General features: G+C 36.1%; 1 protein-coding gene across 3 annotated transcripts; it reads right to left on the bottom strand.

Moving 5' to 3' along the window:
- Positions 1–6,133: 6,133 nt before the first annotated feature.
- On the bottom strand, positions 6,134–12,808 carry LOC109238973 (adenylosuccinate lyase-like). Of its 3 annotated transcripts, XM_019405470.1 has the most exons (10): positions 12,453–12,808; positions 11,519–11,671; positions 10,476–10,691; positions 10,131–10,313; positions 9,728–9,953; positions 8,396–8,505; positions 8,173–8,316; positions 7,807–7,908; positions 7,295–7,363; positions 6,137–7,064 (listed from the first exon to the last, which is right to left on the bottom strand). In XM_019405470.1, the coding sequence occupies exons 1-10, from the start codon at positions 12,651–12,653 to the stop codon at positions 6,840–6,842; spliced, it is 1,629 nt and encodes a 542-aa protein (XP_019261015.1). In that variant the 5' UTR covers positions 12,654–12,808; the 3' UTR covers positions 6,137–6,839. The 3 variants fall into 3 exon arrangements, 2 of the variants coding, with proteins under 2 accessions (XP_019261015.1, XP_019261014.1); XR_002069830.1 differs by lacking the exons at positions 8,396–8,505; positions 9,728–9,953 and having other exon boundaries at positions 6,134–6,533; positions 6,650–7,064; positions 12,453–12,805; XM_019405469.1 differs by lacking the exons at positions 8,396–8,505; positions 9,728–9,953 and having other exon boundaries at positions 12,453–12,805.
- Positions 12,809–13,706: the final 898 nt, after the last annotated feature.

Below are 13,706 nucleotides of genomic sequence, written 5' to 3'. Positions count from 1 at the left end.
AAACCTTGCTCAACAATAGCAATAACCACATTAAACATGAACAATACAAACGGAGTCGCATTAATCACAACATAAGACTCACAGGCATGCTTGACACCAACGTTTAGATACTCGTCACCATACCTATACGTCGTACTCAACAAATAACACATAGCAAATAGGACACAACTCCTAATCCCTCAAGCTAAGGTTAGACCAAACACTTACCTCGATGTCTCGAACACACTTCAAGCCTCAACTATCGCTTTACCTCTTGATTCCACCACCAATTCGCTCGTATCTAGTCACAAGTTACTTAATTACATCAATAAATGGTAAATGAATCAATTCTAATGCATGGAAATAAGTTTTCTAAAGTTTTTCCCCAAAAGTCAAAAATTGACCCCGGGCCCACATGGTCAAAACCCGAGGTTCGAACCAAAACCCGACTACCCATTCACTTACGAACTCAAATATATAATTTATTTTGAAATCGGACCTCAAATAGTGGTCCAAATCCCCAAAATTTAAAAAACCTAGGTTCTACCCAAAACACCCAATTTCCCCCATAAAAATTATTGATTTTGAGTTAAAATCATGTGAAAAGATGTTAAGAATTGAAGAAAACTAGTTAGAAACGACTTACAATCGATTTGGAGAAGAAGTTGCCTTTGAAAAATCGCCCTAGGGTGTTTATGTTTTGAGAAGATATGAAAAATGGTTAAAAATGAGTCTAAGTGTGGATTTACAGGTCTCTGATGTCGCAATTGTGACCAGGGTTCGCAATTGCGAACCCAGACTCTGCTGTTGTCGCATTTGCGAAGTGACTTTCGCATTTGCGAAGTCGCTTTTGCAATCAATCTGTCGGATTCTTTTAGGGATTTATAGACTTGTCAAGATCCTAATTAGTATATATAATTTTTCATCAAATATATCTGTGTGTAAATTGATTCATCGACTTATAACCTACTCAAATGCATCGTTGAATATTAAAAAAAAACGTCTCGACCTATATATATAAAACACGCTTCGTTGTACTACTTTAACTACATATATAGCATGTTAGAGTATATTTTAGTGTATTCATCCCTTGTATTACAAAAGTGTTAACGAATTACATTTATATTATTTAGTTAGTAAATATAAAAGTGATTTTTAATTTTGACCAATGTTGACCTGAAAAGAGATCAACTTTGGTGGCTAATTATCCAGAAATTAAAAATTAGCGACCAAACTTGGTCGCTAATTTTAAATAGTAAGATTTATTTATATTTTATAAAATATTTTAAATAATAATATAATTATTAAACGTTATAACTGGGTCCCAAATTAGCGACCAAAGTTGGTCGCTACTTGCTTCCCCTTTCATAACCGACCAACTTTGGTCGCCAATTTTAAATAATATTTATTTATATTTTATAAAATATTTTAAGTAATAATATAATTATTAAAACGTTATAATTGGGTCCCACATTAGCGACCAAAGTTGGTCGCTAATTTCAATATTTCTTTGACCAAGCAAGTCTGACCAGCCCGGTCAACATATTGACCACTTTACCGACCAAAAAGCGACCAACCCTGGTCGATAAATTATTTAAAATAATTATTTAATAATTTTCTCCACATTAGCGACCAACTTTGGTCGCAAATTTTTGGTCGGTAATTCCCACAATTCTAGTAGTGGACCCAGATCATTTAAAGAAGAAGAGTAAATTCGTGTTCCAAACATCTCTCGGATACACATTTTTGGAACCAAGCTTTAGTTCCCACTAAGATCAGTGTAGTTGGATGAGCTGTATATGCGAAGCTACAGACTCTAGCATAATTCTTTTGAACTTGACCTTTCAATATTAATTTGTGAAGTTGTAGAACTGTTTAGTGCTATTTATATAGAAAGCGTCATTATATTGGAGCAGTTGGATATATACCGCACTTTAATTTGCTTACGATTATATGTATGTATGTATTAAAATGGTTATCATGAATTACAGCTCTAGTACTCCAACCGGATATTGAAGCATGGTTGCATGTACAAATGGAAGCTCTATTTTAACATATTACTATTAGCATGCAATGGTGGCAGTGGCACACTCGCACTCAGAGGTAGATAGAGGATTTTAATTTGATGTTCAACCGTTTGTTCTTGGAACTGAATAGGAGTGGCAAATGGGCGGAACGGGTCGCATATGGTTCGGGTCGAAAACGGTAATGAAAAAACGGATAAATTATCCGACCCGACCCATATTTAATACGGATAAAAAATAGGTTAACCGGCGGATAATATGAGTAACCATATTATCCGTGACTTCTTGCATATGATCACTTTTGGGAGAATTCTTAGTCTTCTTAACTTGAGGAACCCCTAATTTAAGGTTTTACAAATGTAAAAGTTAGACCCATTGGTTATCTATTGGCTACCTATTGGTTATCTATTTTCTAAATGGATAATATGGTTCTTATCCATATTTGACGCGTTCTTAAAAAGTTCATTATCCAACCCATATATTAGTGGATAATATAGGTGGTTAACTGTAATCTTCTAATTATTTTGCCACCCCTACAACTGAACAGTGGCACTCTCACAGTCAGATACAGATAGAGGATTTTAACTTAGAATTGAACTTATATACACTTTTGAAATTATGAGTTTAGGCTCTGATATTTGTTATAAAATTTTAGTGTTTTTAACATAGTGTCAAAAACACCAGGTTCAAATGAACCCGACGTATCTGTACATCCCCACTGCTCACACTGGCCATTTAGGTATATGACTTAAATGGCTGTCGGTAAATCTCTTAGGCAACAATTCATGCACAAATATCTGGGCTGAACTACTTTAAACATTTAATAACCATCACACTGTTCCAGCTGTCTCTGGATCGGAAAGGTCCATATTTAGTTATTTCGTTTAATTAAGACCACTTATTGGTTTCCTCCCCCTCCCCCTCCTTTTATCTTGACATTAATTAGGGGCAGATCTAACTCACAATATATGGAAATCCATATGAAGAACCCAGTAAATTTGTTTTTTCGTTAAATTCACTAAATAATTTCGACCCTGGATTCACAAAGTTTATATTCTGAACCCATCTTTACATAAATACCACTTGGAGTTGGAGGATTAGAACGAGAATTTAACAGTTAATACCTACGCTCTTACCAGAGTAGAAACGATTCATTTTGGTAACTCATATATATACCTCTTGGTGGCTTAATTCCAAGAACTCAGAAAGATAAGAACTAACAGAATGCAGGAATAGTAAAAGTATCTGGTTGTATAGGACATGGGTAATTTGAAGATAATTAGAAATAATAGTATCAAGAAAAACAATCTTAAAGTATGACTGTATGAGAGTATCTGGTGGTGTACTGATCACCTTGATAACCTGAGGGAATAGATTGCTTTACGATGTGCTTTTCTAGCCACTAGTATTTGATTGCAACACCAATTTTACAATTAACCTAGTAAAATTCAGTATAATTTCTAATACCAAAATATAAGGCCGGCGTTCGGGCAGTTCGGATTGGATATGACTTGTTACTATTGACATATGAATAATAGACTAATATAACATATAACAAAATGGGATTTTTTCATTCCTATACACTATTGGAAATTTTATTACCTTAAATGTCCATGTTTAGTTAATTACCCGACCTACACAAGTTTTGTTTACAAAATATATACATTCTACCTTAAAAGGCTCCAAATCCATTATTAGTGCCTTCAATCAAAGGATTTAGTTACACCCTTTACTTTTTTTTTCTCTTCTTCTCTTTCCTTATTTTTCTGCAATCATCGGCAGTGCCTTCAATCATCGTATTCTCAGTAATGCTATTAACGTTTCAACAAATCAAATTTATCAGAAAAGACTCAAGTTTCTGCTTTCTGACAAATTTGTATTGGACTAGGGTAATTATCATTTCATTATTTTAAAGGGCAAGTACAAGTATCCCGCGCCTTTGATATTATGGGTCAGTATCTTTCTTTTGTTTGATAAGGGGAGTTCTGAATATATGCTTAGATCTGGACAGAATTAGACGAAGCAGAAATCTAAAACAGATGAACCTGGGTCCATTCATATTGGATGAATTTTGAATACCAAATCGTCTAAATTAAAAGAGACCGAAAAAATCTCAAAGCTTATGTCATATGCTTGTAAAATTTATCTACAACTTTCATACATTATTTGTACCCAGTTATACACAACTACAGTATCATACAACTTAAACACAATTTTTATACTAATTTTATACAATATGCCTTTTGTATATTTTGTATCTGATTTTGGGAAGAATTCTTCAGAGACTTCTGTTCATGTTAGCTCAAGAAGTCAAGATAAAGGAACAAGCTAATTATTTCCTCTAAGTTCAGAATAATATTATTTCATACTTCAATTTATTGAGTTTATGGAGCAATCGTCAGGAGACTTTGTGATTGAATACATGTTAAACAGCAGAAGCAAATAGGATCACTTGCATGTAATATAAATAATACATCACTGAGCAGAGGCGGACCCAAGATTTGAATATGACGGGGCACCACTGCCATTAGAGTGACTTACCGAAAACTTTATTAGCCAATAAAAGAATACATATAAACTCTAGGATAGACCAAATAAGCAGCATAATTCACTATATAATATACACTTGCTAAGTAAAAAAGCAAAAATAAAGTAAGAAGACCTTACGCTTCGATTTCATCAGACTTCTCAATTGACATGCGAGCACAAATTTTAAAATAAGCTTTCCGTTAAATAATAAAGTTTTCCTGCTCATCCTTGCGCACAAATGGACTAATAGCTTGTTTGGCCAAGCTTCTTTTTGGCCAAAAGCACTTTTGGCAAAAAATTGAGGTGTTTGGCCAAGCTTTTGGAAGGAAAAAAAGTGCTTTTGAGGAGAAGCAGAAGCAGTTTTGGAGAAGCAGAAAAAAGTAGCTTCTCTCCAAAAACACTTTTTTGAGAAGCACTTTTGAGAAAAATACACTTAGAAGCAGTTTTTTAAAGCTTGGCCAAACACTAATTGCTGCTCAGAAGTGCTTTTCAAACTAATTAGCCAAACACAAACTGCTTCTCACCAAAAGTACTTTTGAGAAAAGCACTTTTGAAGAAAAGCACTTCTCAAAATAAGCTGATTTTTGCAGCTTGGCCAAACGGGCTATAAACTGGAATAAACTTAAAATGTAAAACTAGCTCAGTGGATTTAATAGCAATTCGCGACATACATTAATATCTATGGTTGTCTAAAAAAGAGAGCTAAAAAAAGGCATAACTTACATCAAAATACAAATTTCAATGTTATAGAATATTTAATTTGATACTAATATAACAAAAGTACATCATCATCCACTCATACTTGAACTCGACGTTTTTTCATATTCTGAAAACAGTCAATAATAGCATTATTGCTTACATTTGCAAATACTTCCTTTTCAAAGTGACAAACTAATCATTTAAAAATGCATCACTAATTCTACTACGCAATTCATCTTTGATATACTTTATGGATGAAACTGCTCTTTCTACCGTTGCAGTCGTGATGGGTAAAATTAGAGTCAACTTCACTAGTAAATAAACAAGTGAATATGTTTCCACAAGATTTACCTCAACCAACGCTTTTGCCAAATCACCAATTCATTTCAAATCCGAGAATCTAGGGTCACCACGTTGCATGTGCAATATAAGCGTGTCGAGTTGGTGACTAAGATCTCGAAGCTTCAATTCACCAAACTCATCTGGATTTTAGCCTTTTGGGGTTTTTAATTTTGAGGGTAGGATTTTGGAGAAGAACAAATAATAAAGTTGACTATTATTGATTTTGAGGGTAGGATTTTGGAGAAGAATAAACCAATAAAGTTGACTATTATGTATAACTATTACAATATAATTAAATGCAGAAATGAAAAAATAAAAAATATAAATCAGTCAACTATTAAATAGTACTGTTGTACAGTAGTACTAGTACATATTTCCCGTCAGAAAAAACAAACCAAAAAGTAAAACAATTAAAATTGGAGTTTGCTGATGGTTAGTTTCGAACCCAGGGGGTTAGCCTTTTGGGGTTTTTGATTTTGAGGGTAGGATTTTGGAGAAGAATAAAATAATAAAGTTGGCTATTATGTATAATTATTACAATATAATTAAATGCAGAAATGAAAAAATAAAAAATATAAATCAGTCAACTATTAAATAGTACTGTTGTACAGTAGTACTAGTACATATTTCCCGTCAGAAAAAGCAAACCAAAAAGTAAAACAACTAAAAAAGGAGTTTGCTGATGGTTAGTTTTGAACCCAGGTTGTTAGCCAACTAAGAGACGGAACTCACACAACACACAGACCATCGCTCCAGCCCGCCTTTAGTTATTGAGGGGGCCAAGAAAAATATTTAAGGGTCCCCATAGTATATACAGCTATATATTAAATATATATACAGGATTTTTGCCAAGGCAAACGGTTCCGTGACCCCTCAAGCCCCTGTATAGGTCCGCCTCTGTCACTGAGTCTTTCAACATTTCTTCTATCTAGCATCCCAAAATTCTTTACACTAGAAACTCTGCATCAAAACCTAAATCACAATCTCATATAGACAGTCCCTTTCACATGGTCAAATAACATAGATTGGGAGCCAAATAGTATAACAGATTCGTATTAACGTAAAGAATTAGTTACCGATCCAGTTGGATTTTCAAGATTATGATGCATTCTCATATCCAGATTGATAACCTCCAACGATTGACAATGTGTTGTGTTGATTTGCTCATCTCTATGACATCCAACATGATACCACATCTGCTCATTCACATGCTTCAATGGACATTCCAAGCAAATCAAAAAAATTCACTACAGAAGTATCCGACTTTTATTTCCTGTTAACCATATTTATCGCTTTGTTTATGTTCTTTGCCAAATCAGCAGCTACTCCAATGTTAGTATGAGGTGTCAAGTTCAAGAGAGCTGTCTTTGCATCAATTGGAATGTCCAACTTTTCTATGAACTCTGTAATGCTTTCTTTGGTCACTGCTCTCCCTCGGGTTAATTCCTTCAGTTTCTCATACGGCTCTGGCACACCATACCTGCGCATCACCTAAAAGACAAAGCATAAATGAACAAGAGAAAGCTTTTGGGGCAGGGGATTAGTTTTATACACAGTCAATTATGATCATGGCAAAATTTTTAAAAAAAATTCTATTATGCCTACAGACGCATTCTTTTCTGTGATATAACTGACATACCTTTCAGAATGACTTGTGCTAACATGTGATGATAAAACAGGACTTCATCCAGAAAAAAAGAAGAAGAAATTAAGTTACATACTGTTTGTATTGGTTCAGCAAGGACCTCCCACGAGTTATTTAAGTCTTCAGCCAGGGCAGCTTCATTAACCTATGTAAAACTGAATAAGTTAGTCATTGCATACAAAAATGTAATCAATTTAAAACTAACTAATATCTTGTGAATGTGAACTATATTAATGTCTCTGAGAAATGCATCCAAAACAGTAAATACAATTAATAGCACTTGGCTACCCAAATCCATATATAGATCAATGATCGCCAACCCAACAGCAACCCCCCGAAGCAATCCAGAAGGTGTATGTGTTTACAAATACTAATAAGTGAAAATGTCTATGCTGATCTCTCTAATAAATACATAGGAAGAAAAAGAGAAGGCTGATGCCAGATTCTACATGTAAATGAGCTCTGTGACACCATGATTGCTAGATAAATCCAGTTGCAGGCAGAAGATTAGATGCAAAATCTTTTTTGTTAAAGACTTTTTGTACAGTTATCAGAGAATAAAATAGCATTTCAAGATGCACTTTTCACCTGAAGCTTTGCAATTCCTTGCAATGCACTTTTGTAAGCAAGAAGAGATTGTCCTAGCCCCACTCCCATATTTCTCAGAACAGTTGAATCTGTTAAGTCCCGCTGAAAATAGCAAGCACACCAAGGAATAAGAATATGAGACACAAGAAGAAATTGTAGAGGCAGCAACAGCAATAGAACCCACAAACAGAGAGAAAAAACAATTGTATTTCTCTAGCTGAATCTACTTTTTATAGAAAACGACGACACCATCAAATCTGCTTAGCCCCAAGTATATGTGATACCAAACGAATAAGGAGAAGCTAAAATTATAAAGCAGAATTATGGAGAAAGGTGAAACAGATGGAGCGAGGGGAGAAAATATACCTGCCAGCCTGAAATAGGTAGCTTAGTGCTTAGATGAGATAGGTCTCCATTGGCTACTCCGAGATTGCCTTCACTATTTTCAAAGTCAATGGGGTTAACTTTGTGGGGCATTGTTGAAGACCCAATTTCCCCGGCTTTGGTTATCTGCTTAAGATAGGAGAACGTAAATTCCTTCATTAAGTAAGAGACAAAAAACAATATCAAAAAATATGTGGGCATTCACCTGTTTGAAGTAACCCAGAGATATATATCCCCATACATCTCTATTAAAATCAGTCAAAATGCTGTTGAACTGGATAATTGAATGAAAAAGTTTTGCCATGTAGTCGTGAGCTATGTTGCGCGGACCCTCCAAAATGGAGCCGCACCCGTGTCGGATCCTCCAAAAATGCACTATTTTTGAAGGATCCGACACGCATCCACTGACATTTTCGGAGAGTCCGAGCAACATAGGTCGTGAGTCTCAATCTGCACTTCAAGGGTTTTTATTCAGATGTTATCAAACTAAAATTTGCACATATGTTTCACAGGAAATAATTAATGTGCACATATGTTTCACAGGAAATAATTAATGTGGCCTCTCCCTTCCTAGTGAATGAATAATATACAACAACAACAACAACTACCCAGTAAAATCCCACAAAATGGTCTGGGGAGGGTAATGTGTACGCAGACCTTACCCCTACCCCGATAGGGCAGAGAGGCTGTTTCCGATAGACCCTCAGCTCAGAAAAAGGAAAAAGAGAAAGAGACAATTCATTAGTAACTCCAGTAGAAACCATAATAGTAACAGAAGCATAACAACCAAAAGATAAATGGCATGCAATAACAGTAACCAGTAACTAAGGCCCGGGGCTAAGATAAACAGCAAGGATAGTGTGGATTCAACATAAACTGCAAGCTATCTAAGATCAACCCTAATCCAACCCCGCCTCACCCTCGGTATGAAGTACGCAAAGCTCTACTACCCCCTACCCTACAACCCTAATGCTTGACATCCAAACCTTCCTATCAAGGGCCATATCCTCAGAAATCTGCAGTCGTGCCATGTCCTGCCTGATCACCTCTCCCCAGTACTTCTTAGGCCTCCCTCTACCTCTTCTCGTACCCACCACGGCCAACCGCTCACACCTCCTCACCGGAGCATCAAGGCTTCTCCTCCGCACATGCCCGAATCATCTAAGCCTCGCTTCCCGCATCTTGTCATCCACAGGTGCCACGCCCACCTTCTTCCGAATATCCTCATTCCTAATCTTGTCTATCCTAGTGTGCCCGCACATCCACCTCAACATCCTCATCTCTGCTACCTTCATCCTCTGGATATGGGAGTTCTTAACCGGCCAACACTCTGCCCCATGGCCGGTCTAACCACAGCTCTATAAAACTTACCTTTGAGTAACGGTGGTACTTTCTTGTCACACAACACTCCCGATGCAAGCTTCCATTTCATCCAGCCCGCCCCTATACGGTGAGTGACGTATAGGGGCACAAAGAACCATGTGTAACCTAACATGGCTCCTTGTTTGATGAATCACCACAACTTTTTCTATATAGCATACCTGTGGAACGTAGGGATTGAATTTCAGTCCAAGAGACATCACAAGCTCCTCTGCAATTTGGGGCCACTTTATTTCAGGATATGCAGCTACGTGAGCATTGTAGTTTCCAACTGCACCTGCAAACTTCCCCAGCATCTCAATTTGAGAGATATCTTGCCTTTCCCTACTTAATCGGTAAGCAAAAATTGCCATTTCCTTTCCGAGTGTGGTGGGTGAAGCTGGCTACAAGTGCAGAAAGAATAGTAATTCTTGAAGATTACAATTGTCTAAAACCTTTGTGCAAAGCAAACTATACTCCATGGTATTCATAAAAGAAAGCACAACATTTTTTTTCCCGAAATAAACTCAAGCACTATTGTAAAGCTGCACCCAAATGAGAAATCATACACATAAATCTACCTGTCCATGGGTGCGAGAAAGCATGGGGACAGAAGAATTTGTTGTAGCCACGTTACAGATTGCAGCAATTAGTTCATCCATTACAGGCAGGGTGACCTTGCTCAAAGCTTCTTTCATCATAAGTGCATGGGCAAGGTTGTTGATGTCCTCAGATGTACAAGCAAAGTGGAAAAACTCAAGCACCTACCACAGAAAAGACAAGAAGAAGAATAAGCAGAAATGCATGGTGTTGATCAGGGATAGAGAGATTATGTGTACTTTTTAAGTCTTCTTTTCCTACTTGATTGAATGGCATGGAAGTTTACTATAGTATAATGCAACATGTGCTAGAGAAACTATATATACCTTGACTATCTCTGGATGTGATTGGCATCTTTGTTTCAGGAAGTACTCCACTGCTTTCACATCATGATTTGTGACTTTCTCAATTTTCTTAACTTCCAGTGCATCATCCAAGCTAAATTCATTAATCAAGTTTTGCAGAAAAGACTGAGCTCCTTCAGAGAAGCATGGAACTTCAATGACTTGAGGGATTTGGGAAAGCTTCAACAACCATTTAATCTGACAGATAGTTAAATGTCAAAAATTCCTTTTCCTGCTTCTCACTAATGTGGAAAAGGATGAAAGGTAAGAAGCAACAGAAAAAGCAACTTCAATTAGAATAAATTGGAATCACTAATGGACCCCTCGTCACAGAATTCACAGATTATGCATGGCGATAGAGCAAAATATATCGCCATAATTATTGCTGACATTCTACTGCATCATCACACCTTTCTATTAGCAAGTACCAACCTTCACATAACATTAGTTCTGTAGGTACCACTACGTGAACTAATAGATAATTTCAGATTCATCATATATGGGCTTTCGCAGTTGAGTTGTCAATAAATCTGTATTGCCCTTCAAAGAATCTGAAATTCTGAATACCTTTTTTAAATAGTGTTGCTTTATAGAGTAGAGTCTAATACTGTTAGAACTATGGCAATTGCTCTTTGCAAGATTGTACGAAATAGACTTTACATCCTCCTTCTCTTGCAAAAACTTTGTATTGCATTGCTCTACACAACATTAACTCACAAAAAGCAGCATCTGGAACCAAAAGCACTTTGTATTAGCTGAAAATATTTTGCTAAAATCTAGCTTATTGAATTAAAATCTAGGAACCGAATTCCTAAGAAAGAAAAGAATTGTTTCAGGCATTAGAGATGGCATAGGCAAATCCTTTCTTCCCTTCCCCCCTATGCAACACCAAAATCAGCTTTTTCAGAAATGCAACAGTAGCAGAGTAAATTGCCAAAATTCAGTGATAGCAGCATTAAACCAAGTGATTAAGCCTATGATCTTGCAATTCTAGTAAATAGATAATAACAATGAAATATCAATACCTCAACCAAAACTCTGAATCGAATTAAGCCGTATTCGCTCATATATGGAGCTAATTCCTTGACTTTACCCCAATAACGACCATCCAATGGGCACGGAGCAGATAAACTTGAGAGTTCCAGATCACGAGAGAGATCTGAAGACATCCTTTTGGCCTGAAAAATTAGAAAGCTACTTTATCAACTTGTCCATCAAGAAATGGAAACTGGTGGTTCCATAAACCAACCAAAAAGAAGGTGATCTTAGTGTTATTCATTGCGTTTACTTCATATTCATGATATTACAAAAACCAATCAGCTAGAGAAACGTTTTTCGAAAGTCATCTACACTATCGTAGCAATTTTATGCTTCATATATAGGTTGTGCAGTACACTAGTATATCTCTTCTTGTTTGTGCAGTGCCTAACTCCAGTAACTGATAACAACTCTTACATTATCAATTTTCATAAAGCGTGAAGATAAAAAGAGAGTAGCAAAATGTTTTCATGAAAGCATCTGAAAATGTTCATCTTCTTGCAGCTTAGAACTTTATAAGTTAAGAAGCAAGCTACAATAGAATCTTATCTTTGTAACGAGAATGTCAGTAGGTTGTGAATTTGGATAAATCCTGAGGTATTTAAGTAGCAAATATCGGTAAAAGATATAAAAAAAATTTTGAAAAATGGTACAGTACTAGATAAAAATGTGAACTTTGACGTTTATGACAAGCATGCTTTGTCCTTACATAATTCCACCACCATATCAATTTCTTCTTATCATTAAAGGGGGTGCGCCGTGCGGGCAAAAAAAAAAAAATACTCAAGCGTTTCTAATATCAAGAGTTCCCCTTTATTGCAAATTACATATTACTAACATCAAAATCATAAAAACTTAAGAAAAGTTGCTGAATTTGAAATTGGAATTCTTTCATCCAAACGAAGAAGGAAACAAGGTTACCTTTTCTGAAATTATTAAGGAACTAATAATCCCTGTAACGGCTGCCCTACAGCAGCAGTCTTTCCTAGTGGGGAGCGAAAGTTTAGCGCGATAGAGGGAAGGACTTGAAACATTAATAAACTGTTGGCTGCTGGGGACAGCGTAAGAAGACAGCGTTTGGTTAACATTTGTAGCTTTGAAAAAACTAGTTCCAAGCTCCATGTTAATGGGTGGCAGACTGACAGATACCCTTCAATGGCGGGAGACCCAGCGAGCTCATGTGGTGGGAAACAGATTCTTGTGTAGGGTTTTTGCAGTTGACTAGCCCAAAGGCGCTAAAAGACTTTTTTATTTACTAAAATTATTCTTTTTTTCGTTAAAAGTTATTCTTTTTTTTTTTTTACGAAAAAAAGAGAAAGGTCATGGTGAATCTAATCATCCTTTGTGAAAAAAGAGAGTAAAAACAGCCATTTGCAAAAGAACGAAAATTACCCCTTTTTGGGAGTGTTTATCTATATAAAAAAGAACTAGGGAGATTGGGTCATGCAAAATTTTCAATGAATAAATTGTCAACTGGGGTAATTGACTTGCAAAAGAAAAAGAAAGGGAGAGTAGGCGTGGGCATAATACCGGCCGAACCGTAAATTTTGATTGTGTTTCGATTTAATCGATTATTTGCCGGTGTACGGTTTACGAACTATTTAATTCGGTGTGGTTTACGGTTTTGGTTCCTCGGTTGTTCGGTTAACAGAAAAACCGAACAATTCTATATGGAACAATATTTTAATTTTTTTGCTTTTTGGCTTTTTTACTTTCTTTGTAATAAGATGTTTTTTGGCTTTTTGCTTCCTACTTACTAGTGTTGTCTGGAAATTGCAATTCCAGTGGAGTATGAAGGTGCACGTCCTTAAGAAAATAGTGCAGCCGGTCCTTTTCATTTTTTCTTGAGTGAAGGTTTTTTACTTCAGAAGCAAATACATTTTTTTGTTAAGCTAGTTTCGATCCAAAATGACCTTGTAAAAAAGTTTGTTGGGTCATAAAATACAAGTTTAGCAGTAGTGGCTGGAGCCAATTTTTTTACAAAGATGATTCAAATTTCAAAATACAAAGAAGATTGCCCATGACATATGGTAATTAATCTATGCTTAATGTTGATAAATTAGGACAATAACCGACCGAACAAAAACCGAAAACCAAACCGTAGTTTCAAACATCGAACCAACCGAAGTTATATTGGTTCGGTTGTCGGTGCACCAAATCAATAACCGAACACCG

Source organism: Nicotiana attenuata, unplaced genomic scaffold, assembly GCF_001879085.1.
Source record: "Nicotiana attenuata strain UT unplaced genomic scaffold, NIATTr2, whole genome shotgun sequence".
Lineage (NCBI taxonomy): Eukaryota > Viridiplantae > Streptophyta > Magnoliopsida > Solanales > Solanaceae > Nicotiana > Nicotiana attenuata.
The sequence above is the reverse complement of the archived record's forward strand: the minus strand, read 5'-3'. Positions and strand labels throughout refer to the sequence as shown.

Coding starts and splice junctions, on each gene's coding strand:
- LOC109238973 (XM_019405470.1), bottom strand. CDS start 12,653: ATGGAGCTTGGAACTAGTTTTTTCAAAGCTACAAATGTTAACCAAACG. Junction 8,317..8,395: donor CTCTGGGTTACTTCAAACAG/GTGAATGCCCAC, acceptor TATCTTAAGCAG/ATAACCAAAGCCGGGGAAAT. Junction 7,065..7,294: donor TTGCTGAACCAATACAAACA/GTATGTAACTTA, acceptor TTTGTCTTTTAG/GTGATGCGCAGGTATGGTGT.